The sequence below is a fragment of the Lepus europaeus genome, chromosome 11 (genome assembly GCF_033115175.1).
Source record: "Lepus europaeus isolate LE1 chromosome 11, mLepTim1.pri, whole genome shotgun sequence".
Lineage (NCBI taxonomy): Eukaryota > Metazoa > Chordata > Mammalia > Lagomorpha > Leporidae > Lepus > Lepus europaeus.
The window spans coordinates 23,448,540-23,473,081 of record NC_084837.1 but is presented as its reverse complement, the minus strand read 5'-3'; the positions used below and the strand labels follow the sequence as shown (position 1 = coordinate 23,473,081).

At 42.1% G+C, this 24,542-nt stretch overlaps 1 protein-coding gene across 3 annotated transcripts in view; it reads right to left on the bottom strand.

Moving 5' to 3' along the window:
- Window positions 1-24,542, bottom strand: part of ERO1A (endoplasmic reticulum oxidoreductase 1 alpha) — a 52,174-nt gene that overhangs the window by 16,927 nt on the left and 10,705 nt on the right. For all 3 annotated transcript variants that reach the window (XM_062205127.1, XM_062205129.1, XM_062205128.1), the window contains exons 2-7: window positions 23,497-23,616; window positions 22,321-22,404; window positions 16,847-16,885; window positions 6,783-6,859; window positions 6,607-6,680; window positions 558-678 (exon numbers count right to left, since the gene is read on the bottom strand). In XM_062205127.1, coding sequence (XP_062061111.1) covers window positions 558-678; window positions 6,607-6,680; window positions 6,783-6,859; window positions 16,847-16,885; window positions 22,321-22,404; window positions 23,497-23,616 — 515 coding nt within the window. The remainder of the gene's footprint in view (window positions 1-557; window positions 679-6,606; window positions 6,681-6,782; window positions 6,860-16,846; window positions 16,886-22,320; window positions 22,405-23,496; window positions 23,617-24,542) is intronic.

Sequence of the window (24,542 nt, the reverse complement as noted above, 5' to 3'; positions counted from 1 at the left end):
AGAGCTGACCTCTCTGAGTCCCAGAGTCTCCAGCTGTAAAACAGGAGGCCCTACGGCACAGGGCCAGTGCGGGGCATGGCGAGAACGTGTCTGCACAATGCCAGCAAGTTATTCTCTGAGATCCATTTAACTTCAAGTACAAAGCAACGCACAGAACTACAGCCACGGAAGGAGGAGTACAGAGCACCAAGAAGGGGAAGACAAGCACAGTTACTACTCTGCCCTGTGTGGCCGCTGACCGCCTGTCCTCGGAAGTGAAGGGAAGCCCCCGGAGGCCTCAGCTCCCCATCTGTAAGACGAGATTCCACAGTCTACCCAGGGCCATCTGTCAAGTGCTCACAGTACTCCCACAATGACCTAATGCTAATCCAAAAAGTAAGACTTGTTGAAATTTGTGCCTATATGATTCCCCAGAGGAGAACTGGATTAATGAATAGCTATGTTTCTATGTCCAAATACTAACAAAGTAAACTTGATTTGTAATTTTAAATTATTACAATTTTGTTTATTTAAAAAACTCATCGCCACAGAAACTCCTAGATGAAAGTGACACATACTTGAAGCAGTTTTCTTCGTAGATGACATTCCATATCTTCCAAACATCTTGTCCCTTATAGCCCGTGTAGCGCTCAGGATTAAGCAGCAAATCTACGTATTCAGCATCCGGGGATTGTATGTCTGTAAGACAAAGTGCTTCGTTAAGTCCTTCTTTATCTTCAGTTACCTGACAAAGCCAGTACACAGACTGTATCCCATTGACTCTCAGGCACTGTGACTACAACGCAGCAGGAATTTTAGAATCACTTTTCAGGAGAAAGAAAATGAGGAAAAGAGGGAGAAATAAACACAGCCACATTGCCAGACGCTCTGGGTGCAGAAATGTCCTGGCAGTTAGGAACAAGGGCTCCGTAGCCACCGTGGGTGAGAAGTCAGTCCCCTATTTCCTGCTGGGCTACAGTGCTGTCACTTTTTATTTGCTGAACTCTTTATTTAGTGGAGCCAAGAAGCCTTTGATTATAATGTAAATTAAAATATTATCTCAGAAAAATAATAAATAAAACTTAATAAAAAAGAACCCAGGTCCCACTACTTATTTATACTGTAATAGAATTTCGGGGCTAGTGCTGTGGTGTAGCAGGTAAAGCTGCCGCCTGCAGTGCCGCATCCCATATGGGTGGCGGTTCGAGTCCCAGCTGCTCCACTTCCAATCCAGCTCTCTGCTTTGGCCTGGGAAAGCAGTGGAAGATGCTTGGGCCCCTGCGCCAGTGTGGGAAACCCAGAAGAAGCTCCTGATCACCCCAGCTCCAGCCACTGTAATCATCTGGGGAGTGAACCAGTGGATACAAGATCTCTCTCTCTGCCTCTCTGTAACTCTGCCTTTCAAATATATATATATATATGTGTGTGTGTGTGTGTGTGTATCTTTAATTAAAAAATTATTTCAAAACAAAACAATGGTACCCAGTCCTCCAAGGACTCTGGGATATTACTTAGTACATCAGTACCATGCTACCCACAAAGCTTAATGATAGGAACCAACAAAGAATGAGCAAGTGGCAAAAATATACTGCAATAAGCAAAGTAGGTGACAAAAATCCACAAAGGGGATGACAAAGGTGCATCTAATAAACTATCAAGCTTTCAAGGGGAACAAGGACCAAAAAAAAACCACAAAAAACAAAGAAGCTGGGTTCCTTGCATTTCAGCTCACCTCTCAGAAGCATAAACTAGGAAGAGGGCTGCTTTCAGAAGCAGCACACTGAGGACAGCTACATGTGACGGACGTTAAATGCAGAAGTGGCAATGAAATAAACTTGAGAAAGTCAATACAAGAACTTAGAAAGCAAATCAGCAGGGAACCATCTAACTCAGGAAGGGATAATTCTGTTCCTTACAGTCAATACCAAAGGCAACTGCCACAGTATAGCAAATTACAACACATTTCTTAAAAAAAAAAAAAAAGAAAGAAAGAAACCTCTGATTTTAAAATATATATATAATGCTCAGTATCCAGGACCTTAAAACACAAACTCATCAAGAAATGACCAGATTTTTAAGTAGATTCTCCCTAATTAGAGATAAACATTCATTGCCTCATAATTTCACTTAGGGCAAATACTCTTCATCTCCCTTCAACTTAATAAAAACAAAAATGTTGCTGTAACCCTACTTTGCCACCAGACAAAAGCACAATTTCTAGTTAGGTTTTATAAAATACCCTCTGCACTTCACCTCTGTTACATACATACGTATTTCCTTATAAAGCGGTCCTTATGAAAATATCCACACCCGTCAGGTAGGAGAAACACACAGATGGGAAAGTGATGCTCACTTAACTATCATGTAACAAGGGAATCCTGATTCTCACTCAGTGCTACACATTATAGTCTCAAAAGGAATGAAAGTTAAAGGTTTTTTTTGTTTTTTTTTTATTTGACAGGCAGAGTTAGACAGTGAGAGAGAGAGACAGAAAGAAAGGTCTTCCTTCTGTTGGTTCACCCCCCAAATGGCTGCTACAGCCGGCAGGCTGCGCCAATCCAAAGCCAGGAGCCTGGTGCTTCCTCCTGGTCTCCCATGTGGGTGCAGGGCCCAAGCACTTGGGCCATCCTCCACTGTCCTCCCGGGCCACAGCAGAGAGCTGGACTGGAAGAGGAGCAATCAGGACTAGAACCCAGCACCCATATGGGACACCGGCGCTGCAGGTGGAGGATTAACCAAGTGAGCCACGGTGCTGGCCCTTGATTTTTTTTTTTAACAGGAACATGAGCTTTATTGGCAGGTGGACCGAGGTAGGGGTCCTGTCTCTAATATTTCCTGGGAAGATGAACTTGTTGTCTTACTCTCAGTAAAATCACAATGCAATAACACCCAATTAGGAGCAATTGATAAGTAACTTACATTGAATATCTTTGTTACCTTCTACATCTAGACTTGTCACTAGTGAATTTATCTAAAATTTGACTCTGTTAAAAAATTTGGTTTAATTCGTTTTTTATTGAGACCATAAACTCTATAGCATTATTGTTCCCTTATGCTTTTTTTTTTTTTAGAAATAATTAATTTAATAGTTTTTTTTAAAATACAGAATCCTGGGCTTTTATATAACAAATAGATGGCTTATTCCTTTCATCCAATTTTTTTTTTATGGCCCTTGATTTCTTTTTTTAATTGTATGCTTTCATTTGAAAGGCAGAGAGACAGACAGCTCTCACTGAATGGTTTACTACCCAAATGTCCAAAATGGCTGGAGTTGGGCCAGGCTGCAACTGAGAGCTACAAGCTTAGTCCAGGTCCTCTATGTGGGTGGCAGGGACCAACTCCTTAGCCATCCCAGCTGCCTCCCAGCGTGTACACTAGCAGGAAGCTGGAGTCAGGAACCAGAGCTGGGATCAAACCCAGGTACTTGGACACAGGACACCAGTGCAAGGCCAGACACCTGCCCAGGAAACTAAAATATTACCATCCTTATCGTAACAACTGCAGGCCTAGAGATATTTTGCTATATTCTATAAATTCAGTTCTGCCTTACACAACAATGTTTAGGGCCAAAATAAAAATCTGTGGCAAAACTGGGCAAGTTAAGAGGGCTAGGGGAACACTGTATCTCCTTCCCGTTCTAGCTGTAAATCTTGGCGGTGTCTACAACCCCTGACCCAGCACCCTGGGACCGAATGGGCTTTGGAATTGAGACCTTTACAGGTGTTACCAAGGCAACAGAGCACAGGCCATACCCTGAGCACTGCTGTGGGAGGGGGCGGCAGCGACCTCTAACCCACACATCAACTTTTCCCATTCCCATGGGGTGAAAATGTTCATCTTACAGAGCTTTGAGAGTTTGGAATTAGAAATGGGGATTACAGATACTTAGGTGCCCAAAAAAAAAAAAAAAAAAAAAAGTTAATGTTTTATATTAAAGGAAGCCCTTAAAAAAAAAAAAGCCACAAATTAAATATACTTTTCTTTTTTCTTTCTCTTTTATGGGAATTGAAGGCTTCATTTTTCACTTATATTTAAATTATCATTCTTTTTAGTAGTTTTTAAAGGCCATTAATCCACTGCAAAATTCAATTTGATTTGATGTTTCTAGCCAATTAAGAGGATAAGAATTCAACTTAGAAAGTAGGAGATATCAGGGAAAGCAGAGCGAGCGCATCCATAAGCCATGATCAAAGAGTTCTAATGAGCGTCAGAGCTCCTGGATTTGAACAGCACCAGCACTTTGGCTGAGCTTCAGGTGTCACGGACGTGACTCAAGTTCAATGTGCTCTCTCCAACAACAGCGCCAGAGCCCGCTACCAAGGAAAAACACAGTCCAACAGCACTGCAACACAGGCAGGTTTGTTTGTAATTTCTAAATTTTAAATGCATTTATATGTGCTTTTAAATATGCAAAATGCATAGATAGGGAGACAAAACGAATTACACATAAACTACCAGATATTCAGAACTGTAAGTCACAGGTAAATTTTTCTCAGAAACTGAGTTCTCTTTTTAAATATTCTTATGCTGTGGTAAAACATAATAAAAAGTACCACTTTCACCACACTTAAGTGTCATTAATTTGCAATATTATGAAACCATCACTATCATCCCAGAAAAACTGTTCCCATTTAGCAATGAATTTCCTATCCCCATCCTCACCTCTGTAACCCATAATCGACTTTTCTGTCTCGACCAATTTGTCTATTCTAGCCATTTCCTGTAAGTGAACTCATAAAAGACTTGTCCTTCTCTGCCTGCCTTATCCATTTAGTATGTGTTCCAACTTCATTCCCTTGAAGTGGCTGAGAAGCATTCCACTGCACAAAGGGCCTTCAAAGCCTTATGGAAAAAATAGAATTAAAATATAATGTGTGGGGCATGCAGTCGGCACAGCAGTTATTGGGATATCCAATCCTCTATCAGAGTTCTGAGTTTGTCTCAGCTCCACTCCCAACCCCTGCTTTCTACTAATGCACACCTATGATGGCCCAATTACGTGGATCCCTGCCACTCAGGTGGGAGACCCAGACTGCGTTCCTTGCTCCTGCCTTTGGCCTGACCCAATCCAGGCTGCTGCAGACATTTGGGGAGTGAATCAGAAGTTGGGAGGGGCCGGCGCTGTGGCATAGCAGGTTAAGCCACCATCTGCAGCGCCAGCATCCCATATGGGTGCTGGTTCAAGTCCTGGCTATTCTACTTCCAATGCCGCTCCCTACTAATGTGCCTGGGAAAACAATGGAAGATGGCCTAAGTCCTTGGGCCCCTGTACCCACATAGGAGACCTGGAAGAAGCTCCTGGCTCCTGGCTTCAGATCAGCCCAGCTCCAGTCATTGAGGCCATTTGGGGTGTGAACCAGCAGATGGAAGATGTCTCTCCCTTTTCTTTCTCTGTAAATCTGCCTTTCAAATAAATAAATCTGTTTTTAAAAAAATGATGGAAGAGCTCTCTATATCAGTCTCTATGCTCTGCTGCTTATTTTAAATAAGTAACTTTAAAAAAATTTTTTAGCCTGTTGTGCAGCTGCAGAGTTAAGAGGCGGGCAGAGCCAGACTTGACGATGTCACCAGAGCCACAGGCCTTTCCCAACCATGTGGACTTCCTGATTCTGAGGCAAAGTTCAAGAGCTTGTCCTGCACAGTTCTCCATAGTCTTCTACAAACACAAACATTGGCTGTTGAACATGCAAGGGGCTGAAAATGTGGCATCACCAAGAAACCAGCAAAGGACCCGGCGTTATGGTTAAGCCACCTCTGGAAGAGCAGCAAGTGCTTGGGCCCCTGCCACCCACATGGAGACCCACACGGAGTTCCAGGCTCCTGGCCCAGCCCTGGCTGTTGCAGCTATTTGGAGAGTGAACCAGTGGATGGAAGACCTTTTCCTCTGTCACTCTGCCTTTGAAGCAAATAAAATAAATCTTTAATTAAAAAAAGAAAAAAAAATTTTTTTTAAATAATTCAAATTTTTTTGCAAACTTCTCGAAGCCCCCTTATGTGTATAGACCACATCTTGTTTCTCTATTCATCTTCTAATGGACACATGAGTTATTTCTACATTTTGGCTATTGTGAATTATGCTGCAATGAACACTGGTATACCATTATCTGTCTGAGTCCCTGTTTCAATTCTTCTGAGTAGGGAACGATTATATCAAAGAATAATTGTGTTTTTAGCTTTTTGAGGCACCACTAATCTATTATACACTGTTTTTAAAAAGATGGTTTTAGTGGAGAACATTTAGTGCAGCAGCTAAGATATTGCTTGGGACACCTGTACCCCACATCACAGTGCCTGGGTAGGAATCCCAGTACCAATTCCAATTCCAATTTTCTACTAGTGCTAACCCTGGGAGGAGCAGGTAATGGCTGAAGTACTTGGGTCCCTGACTTGCACTGGGGACACCAGGGTTGATTTCGGGGCTCTTGGCCTCGCCTGGACCAAACCTAGCTGTTGCAGGCATCTGGAGAGAGAACCAGCTGATAGAGGACATCTGTCTGTATCTGTCTCTGTCTGTCTGTCTGTCTCTCTCTCTCTGCCTTTTCAAATAAACAAAAATGTAAATAAATTTTCAAAGAATTTTTTTCTTAGGTGGAATCTGAAGCAATGCACACAATAAAAATGTTGTACCATCAGCTTCACAGAAGTTGTCTGAAGAGTCATCGTGCTTGGTCCACTGAAGAACGGCCTTCTGCGTCTCCTCACTTCAAACAAACACACACACAAAATACTGTTACTCCTTTTTAAAGTTTACACACGGCATGAAAAGAGGTGTAAAACACTGCTGCAAAAAGAAAAAGACCAACCTCAGGGATTCATCCACTGCTCCGAGCCGTTCAGCCTGCTCGCACTCCTCAATGAGATTATTCGCTTCTTCAGAATACTGCAATGAAGGGGACACATAGAATATGGCTACTGTATTCTAAACTTTTAAAAATTACTTTAGAAATTACTGGAGGGGGCCAGGGCTGTGGCGCAGCAGGTTAACACCCTGGCCTGAAGCGCCAGCATCCCATATGGGCGCTAGTTCGAGTCCTGACTGCTCCACTTCCGATCCAGCTCTCTGCTATGGCCTGGGAAAGCAGTGGAGGATGGCATAAGTCCTTGGGCCCCTGCACCTGCGTGGGAGACCTGGGAGAAGCTCCTGGCTCCTGGCTTCGGATCGGCGCAGCTCTGGCCATTGAGGCCAATTGGTAAGTGAACCAGCAGGTGGAAGACCTCCCTCCCTCCCTCCCTCCCTCCCTCCCTCTCTCTCTCTCTCTCTCTCTCTGCGTAACCCTAACTTTCAAATAAATAAATAAAAAAGAAATAAAAAAAAGAAATTACTGGAGGCTCTTTCTATGCCTGGGTTCAAAAGTTTTTGCACAAAAATTTATCTTTGAGCTCTATCTTCCCGCAAACATCCTGAGGTTCCCGCGTCTTCTCTACTTGGCCTGACCGGCTCCTGAGACTTCTTCACGCATCACGCATCACCCCAGCACAGCTGAGTCGACGATGTGATCAGGAGGACACACGCTCACTCAACAGATGCTCACGGAGTCCCTTTCCTGGACTCATTGGGGAGATGACCAGGCAAATTACTGTCCAGACTGGACACTAAAATTACTGACCTCTAAAATTACTGAGATAATTTTTTGAAATTCTTTTTACTGAATGATAACCTTGTTTTATTATTAGTTCAATTCAAAAATTATTGTTTAAAATAAGGTTTTCATACATAATTAGGTGTCAAAGGATAGAAGGATATGATGTGTTCAACCTACAATCAAATGGTTCAGGCAATAATTTGTATATAGAAAAAGTACAATTTAAAAATGTGGCAAACGGCTGAGGAAGAACTTCTAAGATCAATCCCATTCACAATAGCTACAAAAACAATCAAATACCTTGGAATCAACTTAACCAAGGACGTTAAAGATCTCTACGATGAAAACTACAAAACCTTACAGAAAGAAATAGAAGAGGATACCAAAAAATGGAGAAATCTTCCATGTTCATGGATTGGAAGAATCAATATCATCAAAATGTCTATTCTCCCAAAAGAAATTTATACATTCAATGCAATACCAATCAAGATACTGAAGACATTCTTCTCAGATATAGAAAAAATGATGCTGAAATTCATATGGAGACACAGAAGACCTCGAATAGCCAAAGCCATCTTGTACAACAAAAACAAAGCCGGAGCATCACAATCCCAGATTTCAGGGCATACTACAGAGCAGTTGTTATCAAAACAGCATGGTACTGGTACAGAAACAGATGGATAGACCAATGGAACAGAATAGAAACACCAGAAATCATCCAAACATCTACAGCCAACTTATATTTGATCAAAGATCCAAAACTAATCCCTGGAATAAGGATAATCTATTTAATAAATGGTGCTGGGAAAATTGGATTTCCACATGCAGAAGCTTGAAGCAAGACCCCTACCTTTCACCTTACACAAAAATCCACTCAACATGGATTAAAGACTTAAATCTACGACCCGAAACCATCAAATTATTAGAGAGCATTGGAGAAACCTTGCAAGATATAGGCACAGGCAAAGACTTCTTGGAAAATACCCCAGAAGCACAGGTAGTCAAAACCAAAATTAACATTTGGGATTGCATCAAATTGAGAAGTTTCTGTACTTCAAAAGAAACAGTCAGGAAAGTGAAGAGGCAACCGACAGAATGGGAAAAAATATTTGCAAACTATGCTACAGATAAAGGGTTGATAACCAGAATCTACAAAGAAATCAAGAAACTCCACAACAACAAAACAAACAACCCACTTAAGAGATGGGCCAAGGACCTCAATAGACATTTTTCAAAAGAGGAAATCCAAATGGCCAACAGACACATGAAAAAATGTTCAAGATCACTAGCAATCAGGGAAATGCAAATCAAAACCACAATGAGGTTTTACCTCACCCCGGTGAGAATGGCCCACATTCAGAAATCTACCAACAATAGATGCTGGAGAGGATGTGGAGAAAAAGGGACACTAACCCACTGTTGGTGGGAATGCAAACTGGTTAAGCCACTATGGAAGTCAGTCTGGAGATTCCTCAGAAACCTGAATATAACCCTACCATACAACCCAGCTATCCCACTCCTTGGAATTTACCCAAAGGAAATTAAATTGGCAAACAAAAAAGCCATCTGCACATTAATGTTTATTGCAGCTCAATTCACAATAGCTAAGACCTGGAACCAACCCAAATGCCCATTAACAGTAGACTGGATAAAGAAATTATGGGACATGTACTCCAAAGAATACTATACAGCAGTAAGAAACAATGAAACCCGGTCATTTGCAACAAGATGGAGGAATCTGGAAAACATTATGCTGAGTGAATTAAGCCAGTCCCAAAGGGACAAATATCATTTGTTCTCCCTGATCGGCGACAACTAACTGAGCACCACAGGGGAAACCTGTTGAAGTGAAATGGACACTATGAGAAACAATGACTTGATCAGCTCTTGTCCTGACTGTTGAGGTACAATGTAATACTTTATCCTTTTTAGTATTTGTTGTTATTGTTGTTGTTGTTGTTGTTCTAGTACTAGTGGCTGAACTCTGTAATTAACACACAATTATTCTTAGGTGTTTAAATTTTAACTGAAAAGTGATCCCTGTTAAATATAAGAGTGGGAAAAAGAGAGGGAGGAGATGTACAATTTGGGACATGTTCAATTGGACTTGCCCCAAATGGTGGAGTTAGAAATGTGCCAGGGGATTCCAATACAATCCCATCAAGGTGGCATGTACCAATGCCATCTCACTAGTCCAAGTGATCAATTTCAGTTCACAATTGATCACACTGATAGGTCTAAGAGTCAAAGGGATCACACAAACAAGACTAGTGTCTGCTAATACTAACTGATAGAATCAAAAAGGGAGAGAAGGATCCAACATGGGAAGTGGGAGACACAGCAGACTCATAGAATGGCAGACGTCCTAAACAGCACTCTGACCTCAGAATCAGCCCTTAAGGCATTCGGATCTGGCTGAAGAGCCCATGAGAGTATTGTAGGCATGGAAAGCCAAGACACTCTGGGGAAAAAAAAAAAGATGACAACGACCTAAATGAAAGATCTCTGCGAGTGAGATCCCAGTGGGAAGAACGGGGCCATCAAAGATGGAGGTACCTTTCTCCGAAGGGAGGAGAGAACTTCCACTTTGACTATGACCCTGTTGGAATAAGATCAAAGTCGGCGAACTCTAAAGGCTTCCATAGCCTTGGCAACTCTTGACTAGAGCCTAGGGAGATTACTGACGCCATAAACAAGAGTGTCAAATTGTTAAGTCAGCAACAGGAGTCACTGTGTACTTACATCACATGTGGGATCTGTCCTTAATGTGTTGTCTAATGTGAAGTGATGCTATAACTAGTACTGAAACAGTATTTTTACACTTTGTGTTTCTGTGTGGGTGCAAACTGATAAAATCTACTAAGTATATGCAGAATCGATCCTCTGTATATAAAGATAATTGGAAATGAAAAAAAAAAAACCTGGTGTTAAATTGGAAATGGCATAGAAAATTAATTTTTTAAAAATATCATGTAGGATCTCTGTCTTTAATGTGCTGTACACTGTTATTTAATGCTATAACTAGTATTCCAACAGTATTTTTTCACTTTGTGTTGCTATGTGGGGGCAAACTGTTGAAATCTTTACTTAATTTATACTGAACTGATCTTATGTATATAAAGAGAATTGAAAATGAATCTTGATGTGAATGGAAGGGAAGAGGGAGCGGGAAAGGGGAGGGTTGTGGGTGGGAGGGAAGTTATGGGAGGGGGGAAGCCAATGTAATTCATAAGCTGTACTTTGGAAATTTATATTCATTAAATAAAAGTTTTTAATAAAAAAAAGTGGCAAAATATGAAAAACTAGGCAATCTGCAGAAAGAGTATACAAAAATGCTTTATACTAATCCAGCAAATTTTCTAAGTTGGAAATTATTTCAAAATAAAAAGTGGGACCAGTGCTGTGGCAGAGTTGGCAAAGTCGCCACCTGCAATGCCGGCATCCCATATAGGTGCCTGTTCGAGTACCGGCTGCTCCTCTTCCAATCCAGCTTTCTACTGTGGCCTGAAAAAGCAGCAGAAGATGGCCTAAGTCCTTGGGCCCCTGCACCCACATAAGAGACTTAGAATAAGCTCCTGGCTCCTGGCTCCAGATGGGCTCAATTCTAGCCATCACGGTCATTTCGGGAGTGAACCAGCAGATGGAGGTCAGTCTCTCTTCCTCCCTCCTTCCCCCCCACCTCTCTGTAGTTCTTCCTTTCAAATAGATAAATAAATTTAAAAAAAAAAAAAAGTTAAAAATACCTATGTGAAAAGAACAAAGTGGCCAATGCCGTGGCATAGTAGGTTAAGCCACAGCCTGCAGTGCCTGCATCCCATGTGGGCACCAGTTTGAGACCTGGCTGCTCCACTTCCAATTCAGTTCCCTGTTGATGGCTTGGGCAAACAGTGGGAATCAGCCCAATTGCTTGGGCCCCTGCACCCTTATTGGGAGATCCAGAAGAAGCTCCTGGTTCTTGGCTTTAGACTGGCGCAGCTCTGGCTATTGGGGCCATTTGGGGAATGAACCAGTGAATAAACAATCTCTTTCTCTCTGTCTCTCCCTCTCTGTAACTCTGCCTTTAAAAATAAATAAATAAATAAGAAGAAGCTGAGTAGCCAAAACTTACACCAAGCACTTCAAAATGAGATATGCTCATCTCAATATGTTCTTATTTTTAATTTTTCATAAAATTGTACACAGTCCTCTTCATTTTATGGTTAATCAATTTGAACTAACCATCTATCAATATTATTTTCAAATAACTGGATGTTATAAAATACAGGTAACTATAGAGGTACAAACAAAACTACATTATAATCTAGATCATAAACCTATTGCCTTTACACGCATCCTTGCCTTCCTTAGCTCTTGTCCAACTGACTTAGAGCTTTCCTCATTTAATGTGCTCAAGTCCTCCCTAGTTTTTGTAGGAACAAATATCAAGGTCTTTGTTTACAAGTGTTATTATAATAACTGCAATTTTCTAAACCTTTAAAAGTTGAAATTTAGGTTTTTTTCTTTATGTATTCTATTCATTGATAATTCTAATAAAAATAATAAAAAATTTCCACCGATTTTGAACAAATTGCAATGAAAATTTAGAGGGTTAATTCACTTAAAATTGGCCAAAACCTTTGAGAGACTCCTGTGTTGTTTTATGCAATCCAAGAGAACTTTAGGGGGCCAGCGCTGGGGCGCAGTAGGTTAAGCCGACGCCTGAGGCGCCAGTATCCCATAAGGGTGCCAGTTCCTGTCCCAGCTGTTCCTCTTCCTAAACGGCTCCCTGCCAACAACAGCCTGAGAAAGCAGTGGAAGATGGCCTGAGTCCTTGGGCCCCTGTACCTACACACGAAACCCGGAAGACGCTCCTGGCTCCTGGCTTCGGAATGGCCCAGTTCCAGCCATTGCACCCATTTGGGGAGTGAACCAGTGGATGGAAGACCTCTCTGCCTCTCAAATAAATAAATCTTAAAAAAAAAAAAAAAAAAAAAAAAAGGCCACGGCTCAATAGGCTAATCCTCCGCCTTGTGGCGCCGGCACCCCAGGTTCTAGTCCCGGTGGGGGTGCCGAATTCTGTCCGGGTTGCTCCTCTTCCAGTCCAGCTCTCTGCTGTGGCCCAGGAAGGCAGTGGAGGATGGCCCAAATGCTTGGGCCCTGCACCCGCATGGGAGACCAGGAGAAGCACCTGGCTCCTGCCTTCGGATCAGCACGATGTGCCGGCCGCAGTGGCCATTGGAGGGTGAACCAGCGGCAAAAGGGAAGACCTTTCTCTCTGTCTCTCTCACTGTCCACTCTGCCTGTCAAAATAAAAATAAAAATAAAAAATTTTTTAAAATCAGTGCTTTAAAAAGTCCACAGAAGGGGCAGGCATTTGGCCTCGAAATTAAGACACTGTTAAGGTGGCCAGGTCGCACATCAGAGTGCTCTGATTTGACAGCAACTTCCTGCTCCTGTGCACTGGGAGGCAGGAGTGACAGCTCAGGGACTGCACTCCTGACAGCCACGCAGGAAGTTTGGACTGAGTTCCACCACTGGCTTTGGCCCCAACCAGGGCCATTATGAGTTCTGGGGGAAGAAACCAGTAGATGGGACTTCTCCCTGTGTGTCTGCCTCTCAAAAAAAGTTAAAAACCTGCTAAATAGTTTATAGAAAAATGTAATTCAAATGTTTATTTCAATACAAAAAATTTTAAATCCATGCATAGTTTTTTCATACTAAGCATTTTCCACCTGTTACGAAAAAAATTTATACAAAAATGAACACATAGTTTTAATTCCTTTTTCCATGAACTTTCTGAAGTTCCCTCATAATTCTTCAAAAGCGCAAACATTTATAAAATATAGTTGATGATGAATAACAAACTATCATCAAAACTGTATCAAAATATTTTTTTTCAACATCTTCGTCTCAAACATTTCATGCTCAGGCCTGGCATTGTGGCACACAGCTGGTGAAGCTGCCCTTGAAGCTGGCATCCCTTATGAGCTCAGGTTCAAGTCCAGGGTATTAAACTTTCAATCCAGTTCCCAGATGATGCACCTGGAAAAGCAGCAGAAACTAGTCCAAATAGTTGGGCCCTGCCACCCATGTGGGAGACCCAGATAAAGCTCCTGGCTTTGGCTGGCCCAGCCCTGGCTGTTGTAGGCATTTGGGGAGTGATGGAAGCCCTCTCTGTCTCTCCTTCTCTCTCAGTAATTCTGAATTTTAAATAAATAAATTAAAAAAATTTTTTTCATGTTTATTACATAAATATGAATATCTAGATTTTGACAACATGGCTTCTATCTTAATTGGTAAAATGTCATAGCTTGTTTGGACACAACAATGAATAATGTATGTACCTTAATTACAAATGTATCTCTGGTCTACAGATTTCTTGATTTAGTACAGATATTGTTTCTACCCAGGACATTGTATAAGTGTATTGTCACCACAAAGCAAGTATTTTGTCTTCAAATTTGAACTTAGACTGAATTTATACTGGCATTCACAATAATTGTAAGTGCTTTCCTTCAACATAAGGCCCTTCCCAACGCTTTACTCAGTCCATCAGGACAATTTTTTTTAAATCTTCTGTTGAAATTATTTTATCTTTAACACAGTTTGTGATGACATCGTTGAACTATGTACAAAGTTGTTCTGCCACTGGAACCAAAAAGTTCTAGCAATGACTTCACTCTCTGTGTATGGAAGAAAACATGAAATCAAAAATGAGCAGGTACAGATATGCATCTGTCAACATTCAGAAAATGCACAATTAATATTTATGCTTTTCACTGTGTGCTGATTTTATAAAAACTACATATAAACAAATATTGGACTCCAGTTAGTGACATACTTATGTATATTCACCTAGTTAATGACATATGTTTAGGAAGATGTGTACTGATGTCTGAATATACTTTGAAATGCATCCAAAAATAAGATGTTCTGATGGATGGTTAGAAGGATGAACAGATAGCCAAATATATGGTAAATAAAGTTCATTAAAATGTTAATGGTGGGGGCTGGCACTGTAGCGTAGCAGGTAAAGTTCCCATCTTCAGTGTCAGAATCCCATATGGGCGCCAGTTCAAGTCCCATCTGCTTCACTTCCAATCCAGCTGTCTGTGATGGCCTGGGAAAGCAGTAGAAGATGGCCCAAGTCCTTGGGCCCCTGCACCCATGTGGGAGACCCGGAAGAAGCTCCTGGCTCCTGGCTCCGGATTGGTGCAGCTCCAGCCATTGCGGCCAACTGGGGAGTGAACCAGTGAATGGAAGATCTCTCTCTCTCTCGCCTTCTCCCTCTGTGTAACTAGTTCAAGTAAATAAATAAATCTTTAAAAAATAACAATTATTATCTAAAAATGTTAATGGTAGAATCTAAGTGACAAGCATCACAGTATCCACAGGAAAATTCCTCCACCTCTGCTATATGTTTAAAATTTTTTCATAATAAAATATTGGGAAAATTTTTGAGCAATTAGTCTAAATGAATAATCACATGTCCCAGACCACTAAGTAAATGTATTCTGCAGCTGCATATACTAAATTCCTGTCTTTGGACACAGTCTAAGGATAACAGCGAGCCTACAAAGCAGACCCTCGGGCTTTGTCAGCAGACCGGGATGTTCTGTTTTCCCTGTGGTCAGTGAGATTTCTATGGCCCTGATGGACAGAAAATGATGATCTTCTGTACAAGTTACCCATCATAAAACCTGCCATGAGAGGCCGGCGCCGCGGCTCAATAGGCTAATCCTCCGCCTGCAGTGCCGGCACCCCGGGTTCTAGTCCCGGTTGGGTCGCCAGTTCTGTCCCGGTTGCTCCTCTTCCAGTCCAGCTCTCTGCTGTGACCCGGGAAGGCAGTGGAGGATAGTCCAAGTGCTTGGGCCCTGCACCCGCATGGGAGACCAGAAGGAAGCATCTGGCTCCTGGTTTCGGATCGGCGCAGCACACTGGCCGTAGCGGCCATTTTGGGGGTAAACCAACGGAAGGAAGACCTTTCTCTCTGTCTCTCTCTCTCACTGTCTAACTCTGCCTGCCCAAAAAAAAAAAAAAAAAAAAAAAAATACACCTGCCATGAGAAATGCAAAATTCAACACTTTACTTTTCATGAAACAAGTATTTTATATTTCCTTTTTTTATAATTACTTCAGCTAAAAGGATTCACTGCAACATTTAAAAGCATTACCACATAATAAAAATAATTACATAGTTGTCAGTTTCCAACGGAGTAAATTTACTACACAATAAAAGGTAAAATCACTAAGCAAGACCATTCTCTATATGCAGGCCTCTATTTCTCACATTTCTCATAAGCCTAACTTACAATTTCACAGGTTTCCCACTGACCAATCAAAAGGTGGCCTGCGGCTTCGCGAATACTGACACAGCCCATTGTGCCAACGGCTGCTAAGTCTAAGAGACCAACAATGGTAGCGGAACCTAACACTTCTCCGGCCACTTCCCAAGACTCTAAGTAGGCAGCTGTCCTCAGCCATTTGTCCGAGTGCAATTAGTTGGTGAGCAGGCACCTAGTATAGCATCATCCTTGAGAGAGAAGCTCAGTTTCTTAGAATCCGGAAAAGTCAGAAAACGAAGAACAAGTTCTTACTGGTTATTTTTGCATTATGGCATAAATAAACACCCATGAGTCCATAGTGATATAAATAAATGACTAAGTATAGACTAGGAGATGCAAACTTCCAATGCCGGAGAATTCCAGATAATTTATGCAGACACTCTGTTCTCCAGGAGGGGAATGACTCCGCACTCCCTAGGTGTGGACTGTGCACAGACTTCTTTCCAAAGAACACCACATGAAAAGGGCTGGCAGTGAAGACATCTGACAAAAACCACCTGCGACAGGTGAGAGGCGTAATACAGACAGCCCTGTTTATAGCAACTGCTCTTGCCATGACGGGATGCAAATGCCATCATTGACCTTTTGGGCCCTCCTCCCCAGCATACATCATCCCAGGCTAATAATGGGGAGAACATCAGAGAACATCAGAACATCAGACAGATTCTACAAAACATCTGATTAGTACTCCTGAAAAACACCTTACTAAAAACAAAGTCTGGAAAACCGTCACAGCCAACAGGAGCCTAGGGAGATGTGACAACTAAACCTACTGAGGTACCCAGGATGGGGCCCTGGGACAGGGAAAGGACGTTAGGTATAAGTTAAAGCAATGTGAATAAAGGATGGACTTTCATTAGCAATAATGCATCAACATGCATGCATTAACTGTAATAAATGCACTATGCTCATGTCAGGTGTTAATTACAGGGGAAACCAAGTGTAGGGTGCATATGCATACCTTGTAGCTCGCAGACTTAATTCCATCAGGAACTTCATCCTGAACAAGAAAACAGAATGCTTTTAGACGACATTTATTCTATCTTCCAATACAGGACTGTGAATTTCTATGATTTATGAGAAGTTCATAAAACAAACTTTTGAAGTTAATACATTTTTAAACTGAGAATAGTCAGGCAATTTTTACACAATTTCTGAAGAGTAAATAAAAATTCAAAGAATTATTCTATGGCTTGCTGATCAACTATTACAGAATGGAAATGTAAACAGAGGCACTTCACGTTATTCCTTTTGATATTCAAATTGTCCCATATTTGATCACTAGGAGATGAACTAAGTGCTGTGTTTCTGTGAGCACCTGTGTCCTTTTCATATGGTTCCAGGAGTCCATGGGAGCATTTGTGGTTTTCAGTTACGATAAGATACTCAGGGATATTGCCTGTTCCTATCTTTCAATCATCTCTAAAATTTTCATTTATTTATTTGAAAGGAGGAGTGAGAGAGAAAGATAACGAGAGAGCACGCACTCTCATCTATTGGTTCACTGCTCAAATGCCAATAATAGTCCCTGGCCAAGGGCCTAAGTCAGGAGTCAAGAGCTAGGAGCTCAGTCCAGGTGTCCCAGTGAGGGGCAGGAACCCAACTACCACAACCATCACTGCCCCTCCCAGGGGGCATTAGCAGGAAGCCAGGATCAGGAGCTGGAGCAAAGTATGAACCCAGGCCCTCCAACATGGTGTCAGACCTGGACTCTTAACTGTTAGGCCAACCACTCATCCCTTGGAATCATGTTGTTAGGAGCCTTCATTCTTTCTGAAGAAAACTGGTATTGGCTTTCAGTTGTGCTGGCTGCTTACTAAGCTGCCTACTCCCAAAGTGACACTGGGAGAACTCTGAACACTGCAGGGCACTATGCCAATGCTAGATACACTCCTGAAACGGATGCACTGCTCAAAGGGAAGAATCTGCACAGAAAATCACTTTATTGTGTCTTCTTCCAGACTTCAAACTAGATCAATGTATATTGTTTTTGTATGGCCAGACATTTAAAACGCCATATCAGGGCCGGCACCGTGGCTCACTTGGTTAATCCTCCGCCTGTGGCACCAGCATCCCATATGGGAACCGGGTTGTAGTCCCGGTTGCTCCTCTTCCAGTCCAGCTCTCTGCTGTGGCCCGGGAAGGCAGTGGAGGATGGCCCAAGTGCTTGGGCCCTGCACCCACATGGGAGACCAGGAAGAGGCACCTGGCTCCTAGCTTTGAATCAGCATAGTTCCGGCAGTAGTGGCCATTTAGGGGGTGAACCAATGGAAGGAAGACCTTTCTCTCTGTCTTTCTCTCTCACTGTCTAACTCTGTCAAATAAATTTTTAAAAATGCCATATTTAATATAGATTAATTTCAGCAGAATTGATAGCTTTACAATGTTTAGTTTGTCTTTGTGATCATTTCTGAACATTTGTCCAACTACTTTATTAAGTAAAACTTCTGGCAGAATTGCTAGCACAAAGGGTATGTACCTCTATAATTTTTTTGGATACATCTGCCAAATTTATCTCCAAAAAGACTTAACCACCAGGGTGCTTATTTCTTCTTCCTAGACTAACACTGGGTACTGTTATTCTTTTCCACATTGGCCAATTAATAATGGGACTGAAAGAAGAAGCTTGTTTTGATTCATTGTAAAAGGAATGAATGATGGGCCTTTCAGCTTGTAGAGAGATTCAAGCGTCTATGGGAAGATCATCTTTTCATTTACATCTTCTCTAGACAAATTAAGGATGTGATTTTTAAAGTACCAAGGATAAGGAAGACCTTAAATCTTCTCTGTCTCCTCCTAGGCCACAGGGTACAACCTGAACCAGGTCTAGGAATGAACTGAAGAAGAAAACTGATTTTTCTTCCTGTTTAGTCCAAAAAGGCGTTGACAAAACAGTGACAGGGTGAACGTTACAGGGACGTTATGCCTGCATCCCATATCCAAGAGCCATTTCAAGTCCCAGTTGCTCTGCTTCCTAGCCAGTTCCCTACTAATGAGTCTGGGAAAGTAATAGAAGATAGCCCAAGTGGCTGGGTCCCTGCCACCCACATGGGAGACCCAGATGTAGTTCTGGGCTCCTGGCTTAGGACTAGTACAGCCTTGGCTGTTACGGGCATTTGAAGTGTGAACCAGCAGAGACAGGAAGATCTCTCTGTATCTCCCTCATTCTCTGTTGCTCCGCTTTCCAAATAAATCCATCTTAAAAAAAAAAAAAAATCACAGTGGCAGACCATATAAAGTAGTGAGTTCACCATGTTTGTTGTGCCTACATTAGATTAATACAGGACTGTTGTTTAGCCATGATAACAGCACATGGTCCTTTCTCATAGATGCATACTGCATATATAACAGTGAGATGTCAATAATGCAAATATAAATGCTATCTATGAAAGCTAATGATTTAGGCTGAGGAAATTATCCCAAAATACTTGAAATGATCCTTAATCACACTGTGGTTCCAATACACCAGCTGAACTGAGTCCAGGCTTCTCCCAAGAAGAACATAAATGGTTCATGCCTTCACTGTCACTGGGAGTGGAGCTCCTCCCAGCTACCCTCTCTTGCTCACCCTTCTGTGCTCTCACAGTGAGCTGTCTGCAGTGTCTCTCTATTAGGACTATCACCTCTGCACTGAAACGATCAGATAGAGTTCTCTCCCCTATTAAATCACAGGCTCCTCAAGGTCAGAGGTTATCCAGCATGCCCAGGTCCTGGCACGGAAGTAGGCCCCTAAGAAACATTCACCATTGAACCAAATTACATCGAACTGCTAACTGACAGGACTTTTCTAGTCTTTTCTTCATGTCTTCACCTTCCTCTCCCCAACTCTACTGCCAGTTACCTTTCTGAAACTCGGGTCTAACTGTGCCACTTAGCCCCTAAGCTAACATATATAATTATAAACTAGGAAGACTCGTTAGGTGCATAGACTTTTCAGATTATCCAGTTATCCACCCTTCTCTCCATCACGACCTTTGTTCATGCGAGGCACCGCCCAATTCTACAGGGGCAGAGCTGCCCCCTCCTGCCCTGCCCCTCACTGCACGGCATCCTCAGCGTGTCCCACATCCTGATCAAAGCTATTGCTGAGCACTTCCTAAGTGCTAAAACTGGTTTCCACTAGGATTTACAATAAAGTGCACCGCACGTGTCAGTGTGTCAAGCTGTGAATCAGTGAGCTATTACCTCATGCTGAGCATCTCTCAGGTTTTCTGGTCCTCCTAGTTCCATCCATCATTAATAAAATCCAGAAAGAACTGTCGTTTCAAGATGAGATTCAACTTGGCAATGATTGTACAGCTATTTGTGCTTTCTGACTAATACTAATGATTAGACTATTTAATGCCTAAATCTAACTACATAACTTTACTAAGTATCATATTTTAGCATTTTAAATAAGTTACATAAATAAGATATTGGTAAGTTTAAATCTGCCCAATTACTTTTTCCTATTACTAAAATATAAAGTCAAGCACCTAAAAAATACAATGAAACTTGTAAATTGGTAATATCGTTTTAATGTATTTCTCATGCTTTAATAATAGTAACATAAGGAATTTCTTAAGTTAATCTGTGAATTTTCAAAAACTCGTGTCTCTGAGGAACAATACAACTAACAACCGGCATCTCATTCTCATAAAGTGTCTGTAAGTCAGTTTTACATTTCCCTTAATTCCACATGCTTATAGGTCTATGCAGCAATAGCTGCATGTTTAATAATAAACTCCTCAGGCCCGCACTGTGGTATAGTGGGCTTAGCCGCCACCTTTGGTGCCGGCATCCCAAATGAGCACCAGTTTTAGTCCTGGCTGCTTCCCTTCCAATCCAGCTCACTGCTATGGCCTGGGAAAGCAGCAGAAGATGGCCCAAGTACTTGGGCCCCTGCACCCATATGGGAGATCTAGAATAAGCTCCTGGCTCCTGGCTTCACATTGGCCCAGCTCTAGCCATTGTGGCCATTTGGAAAGTGAACCAGCAGATGGAAAACCTTTCTGTCTCTCCCTCTCTCTGTCTGTAACTCTACCTCTCAAATAAATAAATAAAAGATATTTTAAATAAAATGAATAACTCCTCAAAATCACAATACCACTTCATATCTATGAGGATAGCTATGGCCAAAGGGGAAAAAAAAAATCAAAAACAGAAACAAAAAAATAGAAGGTAACAGTATTGTCAAGATGTGGAGAAATTGGAATTCTTGTGCCCTGCTGAGAGAAATATAAAATGGTGTAGCCACTATGGGAGACAATTGGCAGTCCCCAAAAAACTGAACATAGAATTAGTACATGACCCAGCCATTCCATTTCTAGGCATACACCCTAAAGAACTGAAAGGTAAGAACTCAAACAGGTACCTGCACTCCCTCGGTCATGGCAGCATTACTCAAAAGTGCCCCAAAGGGGGTAAAAAAAAACCTAAGGTCCATCAATTTGAAATGATCCTTAATCCTTTATACACGTTTAACATGAATGTATAAAAGAAACACAGCACAGACAGACAGTACAAAACCATTATTCAACCTCCCAACGGAGTAACATTCTGATCCACACCACAGCGGGCGTCAGCTGGAGAATACTGAGCTAAATGAGACAAAGCATATGCAGAAGGATAAAACCTGGGCTTCTCCTTCCCCCAGGAACCTAAGACTAGCCAGCTCACAGAGAAAGCGGCTCAACAGTGAAGACTAGCCAGCTCACAGAGAAAGCGGCTGAATGGTGGGTGCCAGGGCCGGGAGGAGGGCGTGGGAGTCAGTGTTTAACCAGCGCAGCGTTTCAGTTTGGGAGGATGAAAAGGTTTGCAGCTTCATAGTAGTGATGGGTACACAACACTGTGCGTGCTCTTAATGCCACTGAACTGCACGCTTGAAAACAGTTACACTTGATAAACTTCTGGTTCTGTATTCTCTGCCACAATTTTTAAAAGTAGAATAAAAATGTATGTTTTTAGCAGAAAAAAAGTGGCTTCTTATGGAAGTATGTAACAGAATACCTCAAATTTTAATGCACCAAGAATTCCTAAGTAAAACCAGATGTTTTGTCTATTCCCAACTTCTCTCCCAGAAAATCCGAGGGGAAAATACACATCAAATAAAGGGAAGGATTTTTGTTTATACCTCATTAATTGCCTTTTATTACACTATATACACATAACTTTCTACACATCAGATGCAAGAAGAAAAAAATATCAAGCCAAAAGAATGATTCACCTCCCTAATAAGTTCAAAGGATTATACTACCCATGCAATTTTATTATTATGAAGGCAGTATAATGCAAAGTAGGCTTTATCTTCGCAAGTTTTGGTGTTTAATAAGTAACTGCTGGATGTTACACTGAAGGTAAGGACTGAAATACTATTTTACCGATAATGGCCCTCTTTAAAAACTAGTAACCAATGAAAAAAGATGTGACCATCTTGAATATAGACACGGTTCTTACAGATTGACAGGGTTTAACAGCACAGTCCCTCCTTCCACACTGGCTGATGTCATTCCAGAAAGGACAAGGCCTCTTCAGGTTCACCTACAAAATAATAGAAAAAAAAAAGCATGTAAAAATAAGATGTTGAACTATGACAATATGATCATATTGTCAGTTGTACTTAATCTCTCTTCCACTTATCTGTTGTCAAGTTCCAATGAGTGTTAAAAGTGTGGCTGCTGTATGGAAACTGGTCCAGCTAGTTAGACCAACATAGGCCTGCTGCTACCAACCAGACCCCTTGCAAAGAAGGCCAGAAGAGCCAAAAAGAGCTTCTATCTCCACTGCTCAACTAGAGGCTTTTAAAGCAAGAAGCCGTGAACATGCAGGGAACAGTTAGGCAACTAGGAACTCATATGCCAACTAAGTACTGCAACAATCGGTTCTTCTAGACCCTTCCAGCAAATATCAAAGATAAAATACAAGTCTGAACAATACAGTTCAGACTAAAAGCATGCTGTTTCACAAAAACATGTAAGTACTTCAATTAATTATAGCCAAGCTTATTTTTAATGAAAATAATAGCTCACTATTTTTGGTAACAATATAATAGTTTCTGTTCTAACTTCAATGTAACCAACTTGTTTCTAGCTCTAGCAAGAAAAATTCAAGATACTGCAATTAAAAGAATCCAGTGGGTACTGTCAGGATCACATGGCTCACTCTTCTAAACCAAGTTTTCCTTAAAAAGCCTCTATCAGGCCGACGCCATGGCTTAACAGGCTAATCCTCCGCCTTGCGGCGCCGGCACACCAGGTTCTAGTCCCGGTCGGGGCGCCGGATTCTATCCCGGTTGCCCCTCTTCCAGGCCAGCTCTCTGCTATGGCCTGGGAAGGCAATGGAGAATGGCCCAAGTCCTTGGGCCCTGCACTCGCATGGAAGACCAGGAGAAGCACCTGGTTCCTGGCTTCGGATCGGCACAATGCGCCGGCCGCAGTGGCCATTGGAGGGTGAACCAACGGCACAGGAAGACCTTTCTCTCTGTCTCTCTATCCATTCTGCCTGTCAAAAAAAAAAAAAAAAAAGCCTCTATCAATTTTAAATAATAACCACAATTTTAAAGCTCAATAATTCTTAATAAAATGTAATTATCCATTTAAAATATTCTTATTCCAAAAAATTAAATTAAAATACCTTGTAATATCTAAAGTAGTCACTTTCAAGGAGTTTTTGTAGTCTTGGGAAAAGCCTGTAGTTATTAAATTTATCAATGGTTTCAACATCGCAGGTACAATCATCCAAGTAACCACTAACCTGTTACAAAGAAAAATAAAACATTAAGTGAAATGTTAGATGCAATCGTGTTCTTTTCCTTCCCAGGGCTATTATGAAAGAGCCCCCTACCCAACCAGCCCTCACTCCCTGGGCAATTCTCTGAGATGGGGATGGCAATAATCTGGGAACACTCCCACTGGTAGCCCTCTTACATCCCCAGGAATGGAATGGAGACTTTTATGGGGTGTTCTGAGCTCATAATGACCCTCATTCACAGTGGGTGCCCCGGCAGCCATTCTGTAACTCTGCCCTCCAGGCCAAGATTGAGCTGGCCAAGGGGGTGGGGCACACGGCCTAAACCAAGCCATGGTCCCCTCTCCAGGAGGATGGAATGGCGACTAAGAGGTCCCCTGTGACTAGACCAACAAGTACCACCAGGTGAACCAGAGAGCACATGGGCCAGCTGGTAGAAAAGGACAGATTTTTAAAGGTGCACAAAGCAGTGACCGGCGGGGATGGCGAGAGACAGCATGTGCCACCTGGATTTCCCGGGGCTTCAGGCTCCCACTGAGACCCAGCTTTCTTGAAGTCTATTCTTAGCTCTCCAGAGACTCTGAGTTCTAGTAACTCACTTGTCCATGTCCTTGCTCTTAATATTTCATTTATTTATTTGAAAGGCAGAGTTACAGAGTGAGAGAGAAAGGGAAAGAGAGAGGGAGATCTTCCATCTGCTGGTTCACTCCCCAAATGGCTGCAACAGCCTGGGCTGGGCCAGACCAAAGCCAGGAACTAGGAACTCCATCCAGGTCTCCTTCGGGTGGTAGAGGCCCAAGCATTTGGTCCATCTTTTGCTGCTTTCCCAGGCACATTAGCAAGGAGCTGGATTGGAAGTGGAGCAGTTGGTACTCAAACCAGTGCCCATAAGGGATGCTGGTATAGCAGGTGGTAGCTTGACCCACAGAACC